Source organism: Mastigoproctus giganteus, chromosome 12, assembly GCF_048544385.1.
Source record: "Mastigoproctus giganteus isolate SK-2022 chromosome 12, ASM4854438v1, whole genome shotgun sequence".
Taxonomy (NCBI): Eukaryota; Metazoa; Arthropoda; class Arachnida; order Uropygi; family Thelyphonidae; genus Mastigoproctus; species Mastigoproctus giganteus.
The window spans coordinates 49,865,667-49,884,530 of record NC_143586.1 but is presented as its reverse complement, the minus strand read 5'-3'; the positions used below and the strand labels follow the sequence as shown (position 1 = coordinate 49,884,530).

Here is an 18,864-nt window from a genome sequence, read left to right as displayed (position 1 = left end):
GCTCTTTTAGAACAGCCCTCCCAGATTTCATTAAAATCTTACAGTTTGTCCTCGGCAAACGAATTTGAGGGAAATGGTGTTACAGGAATGGCACGAATTGTGGCTGGAAAAGTGTTGCATGATGACAAAGCGCCGACTCACATTTCGTTATCGGTGAAGTAGTTTTTGACGAAAAAGCCCATCCTTAAGATGGAATATCCTCCCTACTTATCCGATTTGGCTCATGTGTTCTGTTCTCAGATAAAGAAACCTCGCTGCAAGGGAAACATATTTGGTCTTTAGAGGAAGTGCAGAATTGTACGTCGGTGGCATTAAACTCAATTGTCAGTAAATCAGTTCCAAAAATGTTTCCAGTCGTGGCCGAAGAGAATAGCCTTTTATTGGGCCTACCCAAGGAGGCCTTAAGGGAACACAGAAAATAGGTTCACAGGGCTGTTCATAGAATGATGACAGAACTGTCACAAGTTGATATGGTCAGAGGTGCCATAATCGAAAAGAGAAAATAACGGCACCAGTAACTTAAAAAGTAGTTACATTTCATTTTTAGTTGAATTTAAAACATGGCGGTAAGCGGAGTGGTATTCGAAATACTCGTACATGAAAATAAATATACATTTAATTTTTAATAAAAAGCTTAACAAAATTAACAATTAAAATCTTAATTTTAATGTAAGACTCTTCCATTGTTTAAAGAAACAAAAATCAATAGCGATCTCCAAAATTTATTTGGTATTCGAATCACAACACTTTCTTGTCCTCGGTGTTGGAGTGTTTCATGTGTACTTTGACCAATGAATAAATCTTTTGTACGATTTTTTTTCTCATTTTGTATAAGTTCATGAAATTAGTCACATTTGATTCCTTTTAAATGTGTTTTTAAAGTTACTATTGTCATTACAGTATCAGAATGTAGCTGATTCTTTTCTTTGGGTCACATTAGTGTTTACTAAAGAGAAACTCTTTTAATTGCGACAAATGAAACTTGAAATGAAAAACAACATCAATATTAATCAGAAGTTCTTTCCATTTATCACTTAGAGAAATCCTTTCATCGTTTTATGCTGCAGTTTTCTTTTTTTCACCCAGTTTGCATTTTAGGCAGGCGAATTCGTCAAATACATTATCTTGGTCAATTAAATGTTATTTAAAAAAATGAATCTTATAGTTTTCGAACCGTTACAGTTATTTAACTCTATCTGGGGTATCGATTGAAATAGCTGGAAAGGAACGTTGAAGAATATTTCTGTTTACAATGACACAAAGAAGTGAAAGACAAGATGTCGCTGCACTTGAAGTTCAAGCCGAGAGTGATGCCCTAATGTGGGGAGTACAACCATTTCAATAGATATCTAAATAATTTAAATCAAGATAGTTTGCTGACACTTTCGAAATGAAAAGAAGTAGTTTAAGATTACTATTATTAAGAAAGGGATTTTCAAGAAATTTGTTAATCTTGTATGTTTTCTGGCCAATAGAGACTCTCCGAATCGTGCATTTTCCTAAACATAAAAAATAAACAAAAAAGAGATACTTGTCTCAACATTTATGGGGACAACGATAAACTTATTATGAAAACGAGACGTGTGGGTATCACCACCTTAAATCTGCTAAGAATAGTAATTTCAAGGTTATTGTAACAACATCGAGAGACAGGAGGAGTATCTCGAAGGCAAGTTCAAGGTTATCAAAGAGTTTCAACATCCCAGGACGTAAGCCAAGAAGCTCAGCGGCCAGAGGAAACAGTTTCGCTTAAAACTCTATACAGAAGTCTAAGGTCACACCAACCTAGTTGACGGGGGAACCCAGCCTTTCCCACAGGAAATAATCGGTCTGGTTTGGTGCTGATAACACCCTATCCTAAGCCCAAAACTAAGAGGCTAAGATCTCTTTACAGATGAGTTGAGACTCAGTTTTGAAACTGATTCTCAGTGTGTTCTCATTTGGGATGAACGTGAAATGAGAAAGGGACCACCTGTTGTTGGTTGAAGTCTAATGGCAGGAGGTATCAGGAATGGCCGCAGCGATCTCCACATCTTTGACTGAGGCACCATCCTTGGGCTCACTTGAGGCGTTTAAATCAGTAAAAAAAAAAATAAAAAATAATAAAACACGAATGCGAACACACAAACTATACCCGTTCGTCCATACACGTTGTACCTGCTATTCTTGGCTTTCGCTTTTCAAATCTAACTAGTGCAGTGCATGCGAGATGCTGTTTGATTGGCAATACGCCAGGCCACTGAACCTTATTTTTACATTCAGTCATTTCGCTCATTATCATATATGTGTATACCACCTAAATAGGAATTATATATATTTAGGTCTTATAGAAAGATTTGTCGTGCCATTATAAATTTCATTGAAATCAGGCAAACAGAAATTCGGAAATTAGACCCTTCTTTCTTTCTTTCTTTTTTCATACGTATCACATAGGCTATCCATATACGTTTTATTGTAACTGAAGTGCTGGATATTGTTTGTTGTATGGCGGATGCGCAGAAAATAAATGTTCTCAAGTTCACGCATATGAAACTTGAGAAGCTCGTTTTTGTTATCAGGTTACTAAATATATAAATGATGAATTATTGATATTTTTTAATCATATGAATCACAGCAGAAACGTGAAATACGTGTCGTCTTTCATTTTTTTTTTATTAAAATCCAAGAGGAAATAAGTAAAGTACGTTACAAAAATGTTAACTGCATACTACAATCTGAGGGATGTGTTGCATTTCAGTTTTTATTAAAAATTCAGGAGAAAATAAGTAAACTATTACAAAACGTTGAATGAATAGTATTGTAACATTATGAGATTATTTTTACCTCAAAACGAGTTGCTTAACGTAATCAATGGCATATGCAACGTTGCTTTCAGATAGTTGTAATTGGGTGATTACTTGTACGCTTGGAAGATGATGAGATGTGTAGTGGGTGCCCAAAATATTCATGTCACAAATGGCGATACATTTTCTCTAAAATTGTATGAAATGGATATCGGAAATGTTAATACAGTTTTCTTAACTTCACTCAGTCACTTTGCTTCAAATATTTCCTCGCACTCAGCCATTCAAATTGCCTTGACTTAGCCAATACATATAGGAGGAAACACTAATGACAATTTTTGTCATTCAGTACCGGTAATGAATGTTCTTATGATCACTTGCATTCATGCACAGAAAACTTCCATTCCAGAAACGTGGTACGCATCGATTTTTAACTTACTCAAAGAAAAAGAAATAAATGGGGGGGGGGGAATAGGACTTACATACAGAAAAGCTTGTAAACTTTATATTAAAAGAAGGCGAAAGTTTGATTTTAACGAGTTTTTATTACTGTAGTAGAGTCGATTACTTTGATAGATCAAATTAAAAATAAATAATACTTGATTCTCCTAAATGAATAGTTTATTTAGGAGAATGAACCGCCCTCTTCGTAGTTAGCAGCTCACTTGGATCATTTATCTTTTCAATAAGACACTTAATATTCGCACTGAGACGTGCACTATGTAAATTGCGATTCTAAATGTTTAGTTTCTATTTATTTATGTCTATAAAATCTTTATCTCGAAAACAGAATATATCGTTAAGAGGCTATTAGAAACTAGATATACAATACATGTTGCATCCTAAATTATTTCTGCAATGCAATAATATTATTATTAAATAAAAATAAGATAAATTGTGTAAACAATAAAAAAAATAATACGATAAAAATGCAAAAAGGAGTGGTATCTATTTCTACTAACAAAACAAAAGTGAATTCTTTGTGATAAAACCTCCTCTGCGAGCAAAGGGTTCAAATTTTTGTGTGCGCAAATGAATTCCTCTCGGAAGAAAAGTTTGCAGTAGAACGTGAAGAGGATTTCAATTCTGCATCAAATTGGAGAAGATTTTTTTTTTTTTTTTTTTTTTTTTTGTGCTGCTTTGCTGCATTGACTACTCTCACGGCCAATACTGAAGTCGCCGAAGACCTACGGATTGGCGGATGGGGATTCCAAGCTGCTCTAAACTGTGTTTCGAGGGCATTCTTATATTCCTTGTCTGTACTTTTTTATGTGAATGCCCATGATGTTGCAAAGTTCGATGACCTTGGGTAGAAACATTTTGGGAAGGCATTCAAAGTTGCTGCATTTCTAATTTCACTGTTTACATTTGGATTTCAGTTTTTGCAGTTTCACTTTTTTACGCTAAGGGTCGTTTGAATCTGATAAGAGTGATAATTGAAGGAAAAAAAAAAAAACGATAGGCCTATACAAAGAAGCCGAAGTGGATGAAGAGAACAACTGTGTATAAAAAGAAGGGGAAGATTTCGGGTGTGCGGTTTGCGTGTAATGAGCTGAATAAGAATGCTCCTAGTGCTTATGAGTTGTCTCTATTGTGGAAGTTCAAATGTGGAATGCAGGACGAGTCTGGATATGATAGAGTTCCTACTCACTCCATTGCGTTATCTCAGAAGCCAGTTTTCAGTTCCTAAGGGTTTTGGCGCATTATAGCCTTAGTTGCTAATGCGCCAATAAAACCCAACAACCAACCAACCAACCAATCAGTTCCCTGAGAGCCAGTTCAGTTGTGTTTTGAGGACTGAAACTATGTAACAGTGGCGTGGACCACTGTTGAGGAAATGTACCGTTGAATGTATCGGAAGTTTAATTTTGCATCTGTCCACCCCCCCATCCCATGAACCATTGACAGATATTCCAAATGATCATCAGCATTTTCATTCTGGGTGTTCCGAAATGCTGCAGGAAGGTAAGTCATTTATCCAAGGTAACTTCGAAGCCGGAATACGGCATGGCCTTCCCCATTCAGTGTTACTAGGTTTCTATCAGGAAACAGGTGTCATTACCGACGAAGCCACTGTGGGTCCTGTTGTACTTTAAATTTCATCATAGGCAGCCCCATCCCACCAAAAAAGAAAAGAAAGAAGAAACTGATGCTGTTTCTTGTATTCTGTCTATCTTGTTAACTCCTCTGACTGTTTGGTCGTCCCGGAGTATAAACAGAAAATTTATTTTATTTATTTATATTCAATTTCACGCTAGGTATTGCTCAACACATCAATTTCTAGGAGTCACAAACATGCCGTTTCTCATTACCTTACTTGGTACAGTCTCTCACGCTACTTCACTTGGGCGCCTCCGTAGCCAGGTGGGAAGGAGCAGCAGTGCGTAGCACACGCTTCTTGATTAGACTGGGGTTCGAGCCCGTCACCACCAAATACAGAGGATGCGGAAAGGTCAGGGAATGACCACCGCATATTCCCGGAGCAATATGGCCTTAGTCGCTAATGCTCCTAAAAACCAAATAACAGCAACAGCTACTTCACTTTTTAAGATTCCACTAGTTTCCATGAATTGCTTAGTACGGTGTATATTTTACTAAGTAGGTGTTATTGTACCTACGCATGAGTTACCTGTGTCTCTTCTTTCTTTTTCTTTTTTTTGGATCAATTTACAGAATCCTCGCTGACCGTCGAAGTGTGGTACGATAGTTCAATTTCTTTCTACGAGTTTGTGTTGTGTAACCTGTATCCTCACTAGTAACAGTTGGAGAGTCACTGGCTTATCCCAATTCACATTTGTAATTAGGTTCCAATGAAGTGTATCATTGTCGAACGTCCCTCCTCACCGTCCAGAAAATTCTTAAAAATGCTTAATAGATTTATATTTAGAATAACACAACACTCGTGCACCTTTTCTAGGCTGCAGTTTAGAAGGTTTAAGAAAATAAATAAATAAATTTAAAAATAAATAAATATATATATATCAAAAAACTAATAAGCGAATATTTGTATAGACAATACCATTTGCCAATATCATTCTATTTGAAACTGCAAATTTGCGGACAGAATGCAAAATCCGGAAATACATGAAATTCCATATATATAATCCCGATTAGTTGGGCGGCATTCCTTTCATTATACACAAAAAAAGTGGCGGAACTCCCATACCTCTAGGTTCACCACCACTGGGGGATCCGAAGTTGTAGAGGCCCCGAACAGTTGGTTTCACTTGGTTTTGAAATAGAACGGGGGGGGGGGGGCGTTCGCGAATCTGGCAAGCGGTTAGAATGTGCACTTTCACTACTGCACAGAATTACACATTTGTGATGGCCGCGAGATCGGTGGTCGGTAAATTCAATATAATCTTTGTGTATTGCTAATGAGTACAGTATCTACAAATACTTCATGCTTTAAATCATCATTTGTCAGTCGTCACAAGCCAAAATTTAGTTTTGGTAACAAATGTTTTATGACTTATTTTGTTAATGTGGATTTTTATCAATATTTATAGATACGATGACTTTTTATTAACTGTAATTTATAAAGTTCCAAATAATCAATTTCGAACAGTTATACTTTGGGGTGGCTTAGAGATCAACAACGATATAAATTTTGATGTGGTTTAATGAATGGAATTTTTTTTATAAAGCAAATAATAACGTTTGCATTAATTTGGGTTACAGATTTGAAGATTTAATTAGGGATCACTGTATATTTTTTTTTTTTTTTTTTTTTTTTTTTTTACAAAACGTGCCCAACAGCTGTAAACCGGTTTTCAGCTATTGGGCACGTTTTGTAAACGACATTTTAGATATAATAGTTTATACATTTATATCTAAAACAGTAATATTTTATATAAAATGCTATTTTGTATTTTGTATCAAGGTTCGTCTATTCGCTGTTCAACTACCCACATTTGATTTGGCCTCCTGGTCAAAAGGAGTCCTGATTAAAAATATTGAATCCGTCCAAAGAAATTTTATAAATTACCCGTGCTTTAGAAGTAGCAACTTTTTCCAATATTTAGTCTTCGCTTCATCTTAGAACTTTTACAGACCCTACACCATCATGAAGTTCTGTTTTTGGCCAAGTTGGCCTGAGAATGAATTTCTGTTAACCTTATTTCAACTAAAGAGCTCCACTCCTTTGATCTTTAAAATCAACCACAGGAAACATATTTACGAGTGTGCCCTCATTGAAAATTTGAAAACTCTTATGAAAATATTAAGAACAACAATAACAAAAAACATTAAAAGATTCGTTGTGATTTTGATTTTGCTTTCAAATGACAATATGAAAGTAAAATAGACAAGAGTGTTGTCTATTTTGTCTGTTGTTGTCTCTTTTTTTGAGACAACAACAGTATAATACCACATTATATTTTTGACTCAGACCATGCATTGCTTAATCCTTTCACCCAGGCACTCACATATTTAAGAAGTCGTTATCAGTGGGGGAGGGAATACAGGGCGTATACATCTTTGCGGTATTTTCCATTATCCAATAACATATCTAGTGCGCGTCAGCTACCTGTCAGAGATGATGCTTTCAAGGAATTATTGATACACCCTGTATCCCGGGGTGCAGTTAATGTGCGTTAGAGCTGCGTTGTTGGATAGTAGGGCGTACCTCGATTACCTGATTGAAGACTTCGATCTGGTGAAAGCAGAGTACATTTTATAATAATTCAGGTCATCACTCAGTATTTGTAAATTCTTTGATTTACAAGAATATCACATAAGTTCGATATTCCGTGAATTATTACAAAACTCATAACTCAAAAATAATTTAAATAATTCAAGTGGAATTTTGAACTTTTATGAATATATCACAACTATAAATAACAGTCGAAATGGAATATAACTGCATTTTCTTTTGATCACTGTTTTAAAAACACTAGCTCCACAAGCTTTTTGCAGTGATGACGGGGATTTTGAATCAATTGCTATTTGATTTATGCCGTTGGAGTGTTTTCGGCCAGCGAACGGTCTGATTTTAGATGTTCCGAAGATAAAACCATGAAATTGTTTTGCTGACCGTGTTACTCTTAACGCTGAGCCCCTTTTCTATACCTTGCACTGATTGCATCCCAGATTCACAGTTAGGTGATAACTGTGAAGTCCAGTTGCTTGTCAAATCACATTCAAAACTAAAATCGGAAATTAGAGACCTATAAAACAAACAAAAAATTAAATTAAAAGAATAGTGAAATATAATATCTTTTAAAATATAACTCATCAGAAATTTTACAGATGCCCTCAGAAATAATGAAGTATAAAAAAAAATAATAAATAAATAAACCAAAGTGCTTATTTGAGGAATATTTGTTTCTTTCCTTTGAATTAAAAATATGGGATATGAATTAAGAGGTATTTAATTAGAATATTAAATTATCTTATCATAAACTTAAGTAGTGTTATGAAAAAATGGATGAAAGAAATACAAAACATGCTACGAGTATGAAAGAATTTTGCATATGAATAGCTTTACTTTAACAGGATGAATAGCAACCATTATCATTATAATTGAGGAGGAAGTAGTAAAGCGACCCTGACAACTAGAAGTATAGGGGCTCTTTAAGTAATTTAATATAAAATTTTAAAAGGCTCAGTTGTAGTAATGATAATAAAAAATTGTAAGCGAGAGATTGATCATTTATCCTTTGAAAAGAAGGCTTCGAAGAGTACTGGAAGGTTTACTTGTCTCCGTCATTCTGGAGGTTGTAATTTTATCCCCCGAACCCACGACATTCAAAAAAGTGGCTAGGAATGCTAAGTATATTCAGAAAGATGTATAAATAACTGTGGGGGAGAAGGAAGCAAAGAGGACTTCGGCGCTAGTGGTTTTAAAACTTACGTAATAGCAACAGGTAAGTAGGAATATTGAATTTTTAATGCGTTATGACTCCGTTTATGTGCATCGTAGAACCAAAGTTAAAATTCAGAGTTTCAAGTTTAAAATATACAGGTTTATGGTTAGTCGAATTCAAATCTGGGTTTCTCTTTCAACAAGTTGTGGCAGAAAGCTGCTTCTCCGTTATACTCTTATCAGTTAGGAATGTTGTGAAAACGATCTGAATGAATTTCTGTAAAACTAAACAAAATGTATCGTTATTCGAAATTAATTATAATATGCTTTTTTTCGTAATTGGTTGCAATGGTGTTACCTAGTAGGGTGGCTTCATTATGGAAATTAATGATGAAGCTAACCATAAGCAACTAGGATGGTCCATTATTGTTTGTGATATTGGACACGAAGTGTCGTTTCAGTTGGCAGCTATCCATTGACTATATTTATATAACCATTTTCTTCAAGTATATACAGAGTTAAGAGGGGAAAACAAATGCATTTTCCCGCCACGTTTGCATTTTATTTTCTTACTATTTTCTTATACATGAAGAACTATAAATAGTTCTATTCCTTGGGACTTGGTTGACTGATACTCAAATATAGATACGTCGCACATGGTCCTCTTGTAGGTGAGGCCGTTAACCTTCGAGATATGTGAGATATTCCACTGCAGTTTCAGTGCATTCTGGTGAGGAAGTAGCTCTTTTGGTGATACAGTAAATGGTTTCATATTCTACATCCGCTAATGATACCGAATCCTGATGATAATTCTAAATTACTTCAGAAGTTGTATTGAGGAAAATTGTAGCTGTGATTTACTCGTACTCCACTGTCATATAAGCTTCATCGGTAAAATTACAAATAGAAGAGAAGTCTTAATATAGTTTCTGGTTTGTTAATTCAGAATTGATTAAATGTTATAAAATGTTGCTGCTCTTTTTAGATTTTACACAAGCTAAATTAAGACCATGAGAAGTCAGTGTGGAGTCGAACCCAGAGCTTTTGCACATGCTGTTAAAGAAAAGGGATTTTAAGCATGATGCTCACCACGAAGGTACGTTAAAATGCCTATTACTTTTTTTTAACACCATGTGGAAAAGCTCCGGGTTCACTGATAATTGTCACGTGATTTTGATATCCGTAATTCGTAAAATATTTAGAGGAACAGTTTAAAATATGACTAGATTTAATTTTACAAACAATGGTAGTAATAATTAAAAAACTAGAATATTCCTAATTTAGATCTCTTTTATAACACAGTAGTGTCATAGCTAATTACCTTGTTTTGTATTCCTGATAATTTAGCCACATTAGCCAGTGAAAACTTCATTTCGAATAGGTTTCGTGTACGTGAAAAAAAATAATAATAAAATAAATAAAGAAATATGTCCTACGTTTTCTTCGTTCCATAAGGAACATAACTCTACGATATTCTATCCCTCTGTGGTGTTATTGTCATGCACTTCACAAGTGCACTTGAATTTACATTTTGAACTTACTTCGCATTCTCTGCTGATGGACATTGCCTTTACTAAAACTGTAATTTCGAGAAAGCTGGGTATTGGGGAACTGACACCAATTTAATGAGGCACGCCAAAATAATGAAACTCGTATTAATACTATGCTGCTAAAGTGATGAAAGTTATATGCATTAAACTCGTGTTACCTTCCCTGAAACGTATAGTTAAAGGTGATACTCATTGGACCGGTTCTTCGAAAGTGTGCAGATTAACATGAAATGCGTCTACTTTTTTTTTTAAAGCACAGTTACTATTTATATATGGGGATATGTTTTGCCTTTCAAAATCGATCAGATTTAAACATAATGTCGGGCACTCCTTAGCATATTCCCCCGCTCATTTTATGATTCTGAGACAGCGTAAGCGACCCATTTTAAAATATTTCCTCATGAAGAATTCATGAAGCGTGAGTTCTGGTGGTCCAGTGGGACATTGACCCACAAATAAATTCTCTTTGGTGGGACTTCTCTGTCATCGTGTAATTATTAGTGGAATTATGCATCTATGCAGAACAAATGACAACTTGTGTGGACATTATCGTAGCATGTGGTACTGGGATTCCATTAGTAACAGTATCAGTTTAATCCGCAGAAGTTGGTGGAGAAGAATAACTAGAGCATGGTTGCACCCGATGTCTTTTTAATTCGTCCTTCGAGATTACTGATGATAAAAATATATCCACATTTAATGGACTTGCCATACTCTTAAATTAAAGGGGTCTTCGAATTGCAAAAGGATAATGAAACCACATTAACTGGTCACCGATGTTATTCCATCCCAGTTTCGTCCCACCTTTTGTAACGCCCGGTATGGTGATGGCATATTGAAAAGATTATTTTAAAGTACAGTAGTTGAAAAAATCGCACTTACATCTTTAGTTACGCTTTATCAAGGTATCGAAACCTGGAGGAAAGGGGAGGCACTCGCCCTCATGGATTCCAGACAACATTACTTTACTTCACTTAATCCTATTACTGGACAGATGCTGACTTTCATTATGTATATGCCGCTTAGAAAAATTCTGCGACACACTTGTCTCAAGACAGTGGAGAAAGGCGTAATTGATAATATTTTAGTTCTTAAGAAGTTTGCGCCTTCTTTATCAGACATCTTTTCCTCACTCTCTTTCTGCATTCATGCGTGATGCGCGTTAAGCTTCAGCACTTTCTGTCATAAGTGACGTCTCTTTGAATCATATTCATTTTGGAAGTGCATCAGTTCATGCACATTTAGTTAAATTTTCCTAGTTCATTGTCGAAATCTGGACTTCAGAATGCTCTGGATTTTCTCTGAAAGAATGAAAGCAGGTTTGGACGTCTCAACATGCGAATACCTTAGTAAAATTTTCCTTTCCCTTTTTATATTTTGGCTTTTCACAGTTCCCGTAATATTCAGCATGATGCGCTAAGTTTTGTTTATTATGTTATGCTATTCAGAAAGAGAACTATGTGGATATTCAGAGAATGCAGATAAAATTCTCAGCCTATGTTACTGTAGTGGTACGTAGCGCTTCGCTTGCTGAACGTCTCCTGCTGCAGCAGCGTCTGTGTACATAGTCTGTTTTTCATTTTTCCTCTACTTCGTAGTGCAGTTATAGTGCTGAATAACCTCACCTCCTGCTTGTGACAGCGAATTCAGTTGCATTATACGAGGATATTGCATCACATATTAAGAAACCCCGTGATTTCATTGGATGATTGGTTGTTCAGAGTACCGAATTGTGTTAATATTCATCGTATATTAAATGATATTTTTAAACCGTACGGGTGTTTATCCATTTTCATTTACAAATGAAATGGGCAATTTCTTTACTTGAAATCGCCTTGCAGTCGAGAGAATCTAAACTAGAACTAGAAGCAGGGCAAATGAAAGAAATCATCCCTCCTGGTCTTTTTTTATTTTTTGTTTTGTTTTCCTCCTACCAGCTGAGCTTGTTTAGACCTCGTGAAAGTTCGGACTTCACTCTTCGCCTGCTCCGATTTATAATGTCTGTCTTACTGTGCACATTCGAATGACCTCACGAATTCTTTTCAATACCACCCCTTTGTATAAGGCCATTCTGTTGCCTGGAGAATCCCGGTACGAAATAGTTATCGCTCCACCCCTGAACCGCGCAACCTAAAACCTGCTTTTGTGTTCTGTGCGAGTCGCCGCCCGTTGACGCGTTGGTAGACTCAGAAAAGTTGTGGGCTGCATTGGTGTGCGTATGTTGTGTGTGCTCTAATATATTTAGTGGGATCTACGAAGTGTGTGCTGTACGGATATACAAGAAAAACATCGCGTAAACTTCGTCTGGAGAAGCATGGCAACTCTATCAGCAGTCTTAGGTAAGTGAACAGCTGTTGAAGGGATAGAAAAAATTAAAGCGCGTATTAAAAACTAATTTTATCCTTCGGACAGAATTGATAGTTGGTATGTAACCGTTGTCCGCGTTTCTTGATTCTAGAAAAAATAATTGGTAAAGGCTACAAAACTAATTAGATACCGAAACCAAAATTTTCCTCATTTCGGACCATAGCACTGCTGAATTCTCTGCGAATTGTTTTTTCATTTGAAGGATAATTTGCTAATGAATCTTTTCCTTCTCTTTCTTTCTTTCATTATCTTTAATTTTATTCGCATTCTTCCTTTTTATTTTACCTAAGAATCGTTTTATTGTTTAACATGGCATTTTATTTTGCCTTTAAAAAAATTCAATCAAATTCTTTGTGGCAGTTTTATTCGTCGGCTCTTGGCGCCAATGTCAAACTGCGCGCGCGCACACCAAGACGCTGTGTTGACTAGGTCCGCGAATGTTGATTAGAACATCGTTTATACATGGGATGAACCTAGTGCCTCTATACTAATCATAACAGCAAAAATGATAAAAAAATCTATTAATAAATTTATAACCCCACAGGTTTATACTGTACATCCGATAGCATTTGTCCAAATTCCTTTTTATGTTTTTGGATTCTCGCCTCCCCCCCCCCTTTCCCATTATGTTCCAGGATAAATCGTTGATTTTTTCTCCTCCCGTATTTATTCCACTTCGGTACGCTACTAGGTTAAACGACTTTCTAGTTTTAATCTATGCAATAAATTTAAACTTATAAACTGAAGTATGATTTCGTATACCCCCATTCGCTAAGAATAATTGCCTTCATTTTCCTGTTCACCTATTTTACAATTTATCAAGGTTGTAGTAGAATTTAGTGTTCTATGTGACTGTTTTTACATTTCGAAATATATTAAAATATTTAATTCAAATGACTCAAACAATTTTTTTTAAAACCTTTCTCTAAATATAATGCAACGATCAAATGAAAAGATAGGGTTGAAATGCGATTATGAAATAGAAGGAAGTTTTGCACAATTTAGGACGTAATTGTTTTTCTACTAGGAATAGCAACCATAATTGCTTCTCATTAGCAACTTAATCGCTGACCGTTTCATGCCCTTTTTTTTTTTTTTTTTTCTCTTCTTTTAACTGTGTGTATAAAAGATGCTTGTTATCCGGGACTCTTCTAGTGCCGGAAACAGTGCTCAGTGTAGGAGGTTATCCAGGGTTTCCCAGTGAGGGGGTGGGGGGGAGATGTATATTTAAATATATGAGATTTAGGATAAAGTTCTTTGTAATTGCATCCAAGGTTGAATTTATAAAGAACTTTGTTAAGGAGGAGTTTATTTTGAGAAATTGGAAGCTTCACGTATGATATGAATACTTTCGGTTAAAAGAGCATTCATAAAATCAATAGCTAGAATAAAACCCTATACACCTCCAATTAAATTATATTTGATTTATGTGCACTTTTTATGGATAGTAGGTGCGGATTCAGTAAATTTTGTATGAGTATTAGTATATTAAAAATTTAGGCAATGGTACTGGTGTTTCGTACCATTACCTCGTCTGTCATGTTTGGAGAATGCTATTCAGCCACCCTGAAGTGAATCCCTACACATAATAGACTTTTAGATCTAATTAAACAAATGCATGGTGTATTATCTCGCTTAAAGATACCATCAGTAGATTTTCTTTTAGGTATGCAGCTGGTCAATAGCGATGCTTACGTAGGCAACGCTATCCAGGACACCAGCCTTTCCTAAGAAAATATTTTCTGCACAATAACATTTTCTTCACTGTTTTGAAATATCATTTAGTTTAGGTGTGTATTAAGCTGCTAAAGCTACTCAGGCGTCGGTATATTTATTAAAGTGTCAGTGTCATAAGGTGTCAGTATATATACATACATATTTTTTTCCCCCCAGTTTGAGATCATAGTCTAACGCCCTGGACATCAAGGTGCTAGCGGGTCTGCATATTGTGTCTGTAATTGAGTATATGCTTCGGTCGGCTTGCTGAAAAAAAAAAAAAAAAAAAATCCCAGTTTATGAAAAAAAAACCCAAACCAACATGCAGTTCTCGCCAGAAACTGAAAGCTCAGTCATTTAGTGGGAAAAAGTCTATAAAAATTCTTGGCTGGGTTTTAACACAGACATTTTTTTTTTTTTACCAGGTGCCAGAGGATAGTGATTACAATCGCACTGCTGCCCGATCCCGATGCGAAATATTACTATCAAGCATGGTAGTGGCGTATGATGCGAGGAAGAAAGCTTATAACGCAGTTCTTCCTGGAAAAACCTGTGCCTATCTATCCTGTAACCATCCTTCCTCAATCTGAATGTATGTCCTTACGTGTGTAGTCAGAGGAAGAATACTATCAGAATTGAGCTTGCTTAATCCATCAAAGCCTTAAACGTCTCAGTCAGATCACCTCGCAGGTGCCTAGCCTTCAGACGCTGCAAATTGCAGAACTAAACATTTCTTGGTAAGACCACATATTGTGCATTGCGATTCTTTTGCTTGCTGCAATCCAGAGTATTCATTTTGGCCAGAATGGTTTATCTATGTGCCCGTATTAATCTGACCAGCCTCTTTGTGATCTGGCATAAACCTTAATTTCAGTTTACATGTTTTGCTCTTGCTGTTCTTTTTCTCAGGTATGAGCTGGTCCTAGTATGCGCGAGAACGCGCTGTCAATGCTCCTTTTGCACGAATACAAGCATACCTTCTTGTGCCCTTGGTACGTCGACTATTCGAATTGAATGGGGATTAACCAGCTCGGATAATATATTTTTTTCGAAATAAACTTCTAAAATTGGCTCTTTTTTATGTTCTTATTGGCCCCGATATCTTTTTAATAACTTTCTTCAATTTTTCAGCATAATTTCAGTGCGTTATGAAAAGCTTCACTCTATACAATGCAGCGAGGCATTACACAATTTCCTCACTTAGTCTTTAAAAAGAGGCGAACAGGATTATAAGATTGCTGTTTACGATTCTGAATGCATTATAAATAAGCCAAATTTCAAACAAACAGAATTCCCAACAAAAACATATTTTTAAGCCATAAAAAATTATAACAGCAGAAATGCTTATATACTACTTTTAAAATAGAACAAAATGAAATTGAGTTCTATTACGTAATGTGCTAAACAAAAATAATTGCAACCCTATCATCATAAACTGTAAATTAAATTTGCTTTATTGTCAAACTATTTTAACTGAATTGAGACAAATATATGCACAACGTATGTGGGTGGTGCTGCCTGCCTGCCATTTCCTTGATTGGTTCGGCTAATTACATTTGGGTGTTTGACTTCCCACAGTATTTTATTTAAATCTCTAAATCACGCCTTTTGACTGTGGAGATGGCTGACGTCATCCTATATACTTGTACAGTATGCATTCCATTTACTTGCCTGGAATGGTGTAATAGATTTTCCACCGAATGTAGAAGAAAAACGTTTGATTTGCACATTTTGTCCCAACTGATTGTAAACTGAGCCATACATTATTCGTACATGATAGGTAATATTCTTATCTGCCCTGTAGGTGGGAAATAAAGGCTGGTTTATAAAATTAAAAGCTTCTATAACAGACTCGATAACTTGCGCATTTTAAATGGGCGTATGCAGTTATACTGACTATAAGGGTTAAAACTATTAGATTTATTTACCATATATATATATATATATATATATATATATATATATATACTGTATACAATACTTTGCTTATACACTTGCTTTTTCATATCTCAGTTATATCATAATGTATGTTGTTATCAAGTTAAAGCCCTCTTATTTATATATAAGAATAAAGCAAAGTTGGCATTTTATCATAAGAAATTTCCCGCTCTGCAGGAAGGCATCGACGGGGTGGGACATTCACGAGTCTCTTATCAGTGGGAGGGCTACGAAGCAAGCGACCGTTCCTTTATATAACTATAAGGGACGCTGGTGTAGTTTTGCATTTCACAGGGAGCTGGTAATTGAGGTTGGAGAAAGACTCTTATCTCCCCAAGTTTGCACTCTTCTCCACTCTGTTTGTTATCTGCAATTATATAATGAGAATCAACAATGTGTATAAAAAATCATGATAACGAGACTGCATTATCAGTAAAGACCACTAGTGTTCACATGGTAACAATTAGGAGTTATCGAGAGAGAGAGAGAGAGAGAGAGAGAGAGAGAGAGAGAGAGAGAGAGAGAGAGAGAGAGAGAGAGAGAGAGAGAGAGAGATCTATCCATGAACACTGTATAAGAGAGGGAAGGAGAAAAATTGTCTCTAAACCTGAAATTTAACGACACAAGAAATAGAAAATGTTTTTATATTTTGTGTGTTTAAATTATATTTAATGATAAAATTGGGCATTTTTTCCTCATTTCCTATATCACCAAAGATAAAACAGGAGCGTAGTCTATCTATCTATTATGTTGGAAGGTCTAACGATTTTCGTTGGTTCTATGCATGTATGGAATCCCTTATGAACATTCATAAAGGTGTGAGGTTGAATTGGTTTAAAGGTCGACCACTTGTGCCATTCGCCGTGACGTTGACCTTGGATGAGAAATGGAGATGAACCTAAAGCCTTATCATGTGCCAAGGATAAAGTAGGTTATTTTATTGGCATGGGCGCATGCACGCATTCTCACCCACACACGCTGCTGATCCTTGCTACTGTTACGTGCATTACGTAATACAGTATTACTAACATTTACTTACTTGCGAAATTTATAAACTTCTGATTTTGAAACTTCGTTTGTGTCTTGAAAGATTCAGTACCACATCATTATACTTGTCTAGACTAAATTTCTATAGATATCTACTCTACAGTGTATTTTTCTTTTTGATGTTTATTAGAATCCTGCTCTCTCCTTGAGAATACAAAATTATTTACCAATCGGCTCTTGTTTCAGTAATTACCTGTACGTTGCATTATGGCCTTGGTTGTCGTGTATTTTTATTTTGATGGTAATTTTTCTTAATCTTTGCAAATGGCGTGTCTGACAACATTTTTTCTATGTGATCTCAAACACTAAAGGTTATTGGAGCCTGTAGTACTCTGGTACCGTAAATAGGGTGAGGGTTGAGATACCAAGAAAAAAAAACTTGTTGATCTTGGCCTTGAATTTCTACAGGCCGTAATTTTCATGAAATACATGTATAGGAAAGGTTATTACAGAGAACAGAAATAGAAGAAATGATGCAAAAAAAAATAGTTCGACGAATTAACAATGAATGAATGCTGGCTGTGTGATGCAACTGTTTGGAGGAGGTGAAATTGCAGAGCAAATAACGAAGGGCATATCAATAGAAAATATTTGTAGCAGAAACATAATGTATGTGTGATAAGTAGTGGAGTGAATTTCTGTGAGTAGAATCGTTAATTAACCTGACCGCCCTGTTTCGGGTATGGCCCAGGAATTTTAGAAAGAGAAGAGGATTTGGAGGCATCTCTACCCATGGAATATTCTATGTTGAGGATTTGTTGAGATTTATTCAACACTAATAGAAAATTATTTTAGAATCAGGGGAATAGATGTTTGTGATACTTTTATGCCTGATTAAAGTAAAGAATGTGTAAATCTCCAGAAATCTGCATTTTCTTGAAGATGACCATAAGCAGGGATCAACAATGGCTACTGGCAATACAACTGTGTTGCTGTACTGCCAGTTATTTCTTTTACGATTGCTGTGGTTTGTATCTTGGAAGGATTGGCAACTAGTCAGAACGGTATGGTACAGTACAGTGAACTCAGTATGGGCTCTAAACTACTGACATCATTATTTTATGCAGCGAATCTTCTTGATTGAAGGAACTTATAGAAATTAAAGTTACGTGGAGAGCATTTCTTTATTAGTTTCTTATTCGACATCGATGCAGCAGCAAACTATATCATTTTTTTAATTGATCAGAAAAAATATTCCAGAATTGTTCGTTCTTGAAGACATTATACTGTTTATTTTATGGAGTTCTCTTGCACGGGTGTTTGTAACTCTGAAAGTGGCTCTGCAATTTTACGTCTGTTTTATTTTTTCGATTTGTGCTGTTTCGGTACACTGGTAATAGTTAATTTATAATTAATTTAATATATAAGTAAAAGTTAATCACATAAAGAAATTTAATTATGAATGGATTCAATATCATAGCGTGAGGTTGATTGATATCAGCTGCTTTGGGTAGTTGGAAATTCTTTTCGTGACTAGATCTTGAAGAAATTTGCCAATCATAAGTGCAGCGTATTTATTTTTTGTAAGAAACAACACAATAATTTTATGAGGACTGAAGTTTACTAAATTCTCTTTCCTCATAGGACGAAATTGTTCATATTAATCTGCTGTGGTTCATAATCATCGTGTTCAAACAATTCGCTGTTCAAATCTCGT

At 35.6% G+C, this 18,864-nt stretch overlaps 1 protein-coding gene across 6 annotated transcripts in view; it reads left to right on the top strand.

The window, feature by feature from the left end:
* Nin (blastoderm-specific gene 25D) overlaps positions 1-18,864 on the top strand; it is a 535,259-nt gene that overhangs the window by 189,137 nt on the left and 327,258 nt on the right. For 3 of the 6 annotated variants that reach the window (XM_090386146.1, XM_090386151.1, XM_090386152.1), the window contains exon 1: positions 12,072-12,478. The exons of the other annotated variants lie outside the window; for them this stretch is intronic. In XM_090386146.1, coding sequence (XP_090242272.1) covers positions 12,454-12,478 — 25 coding nt within the window. In that variant the 5' untranslated portion in view covers positions 12,072-12,453. Of the gene's footprint in view, positions 1-12,071; positions 12,479-18,864 lie in introns of those variants that run through there. 6 annotated transcript variants of the gene reach the window in all.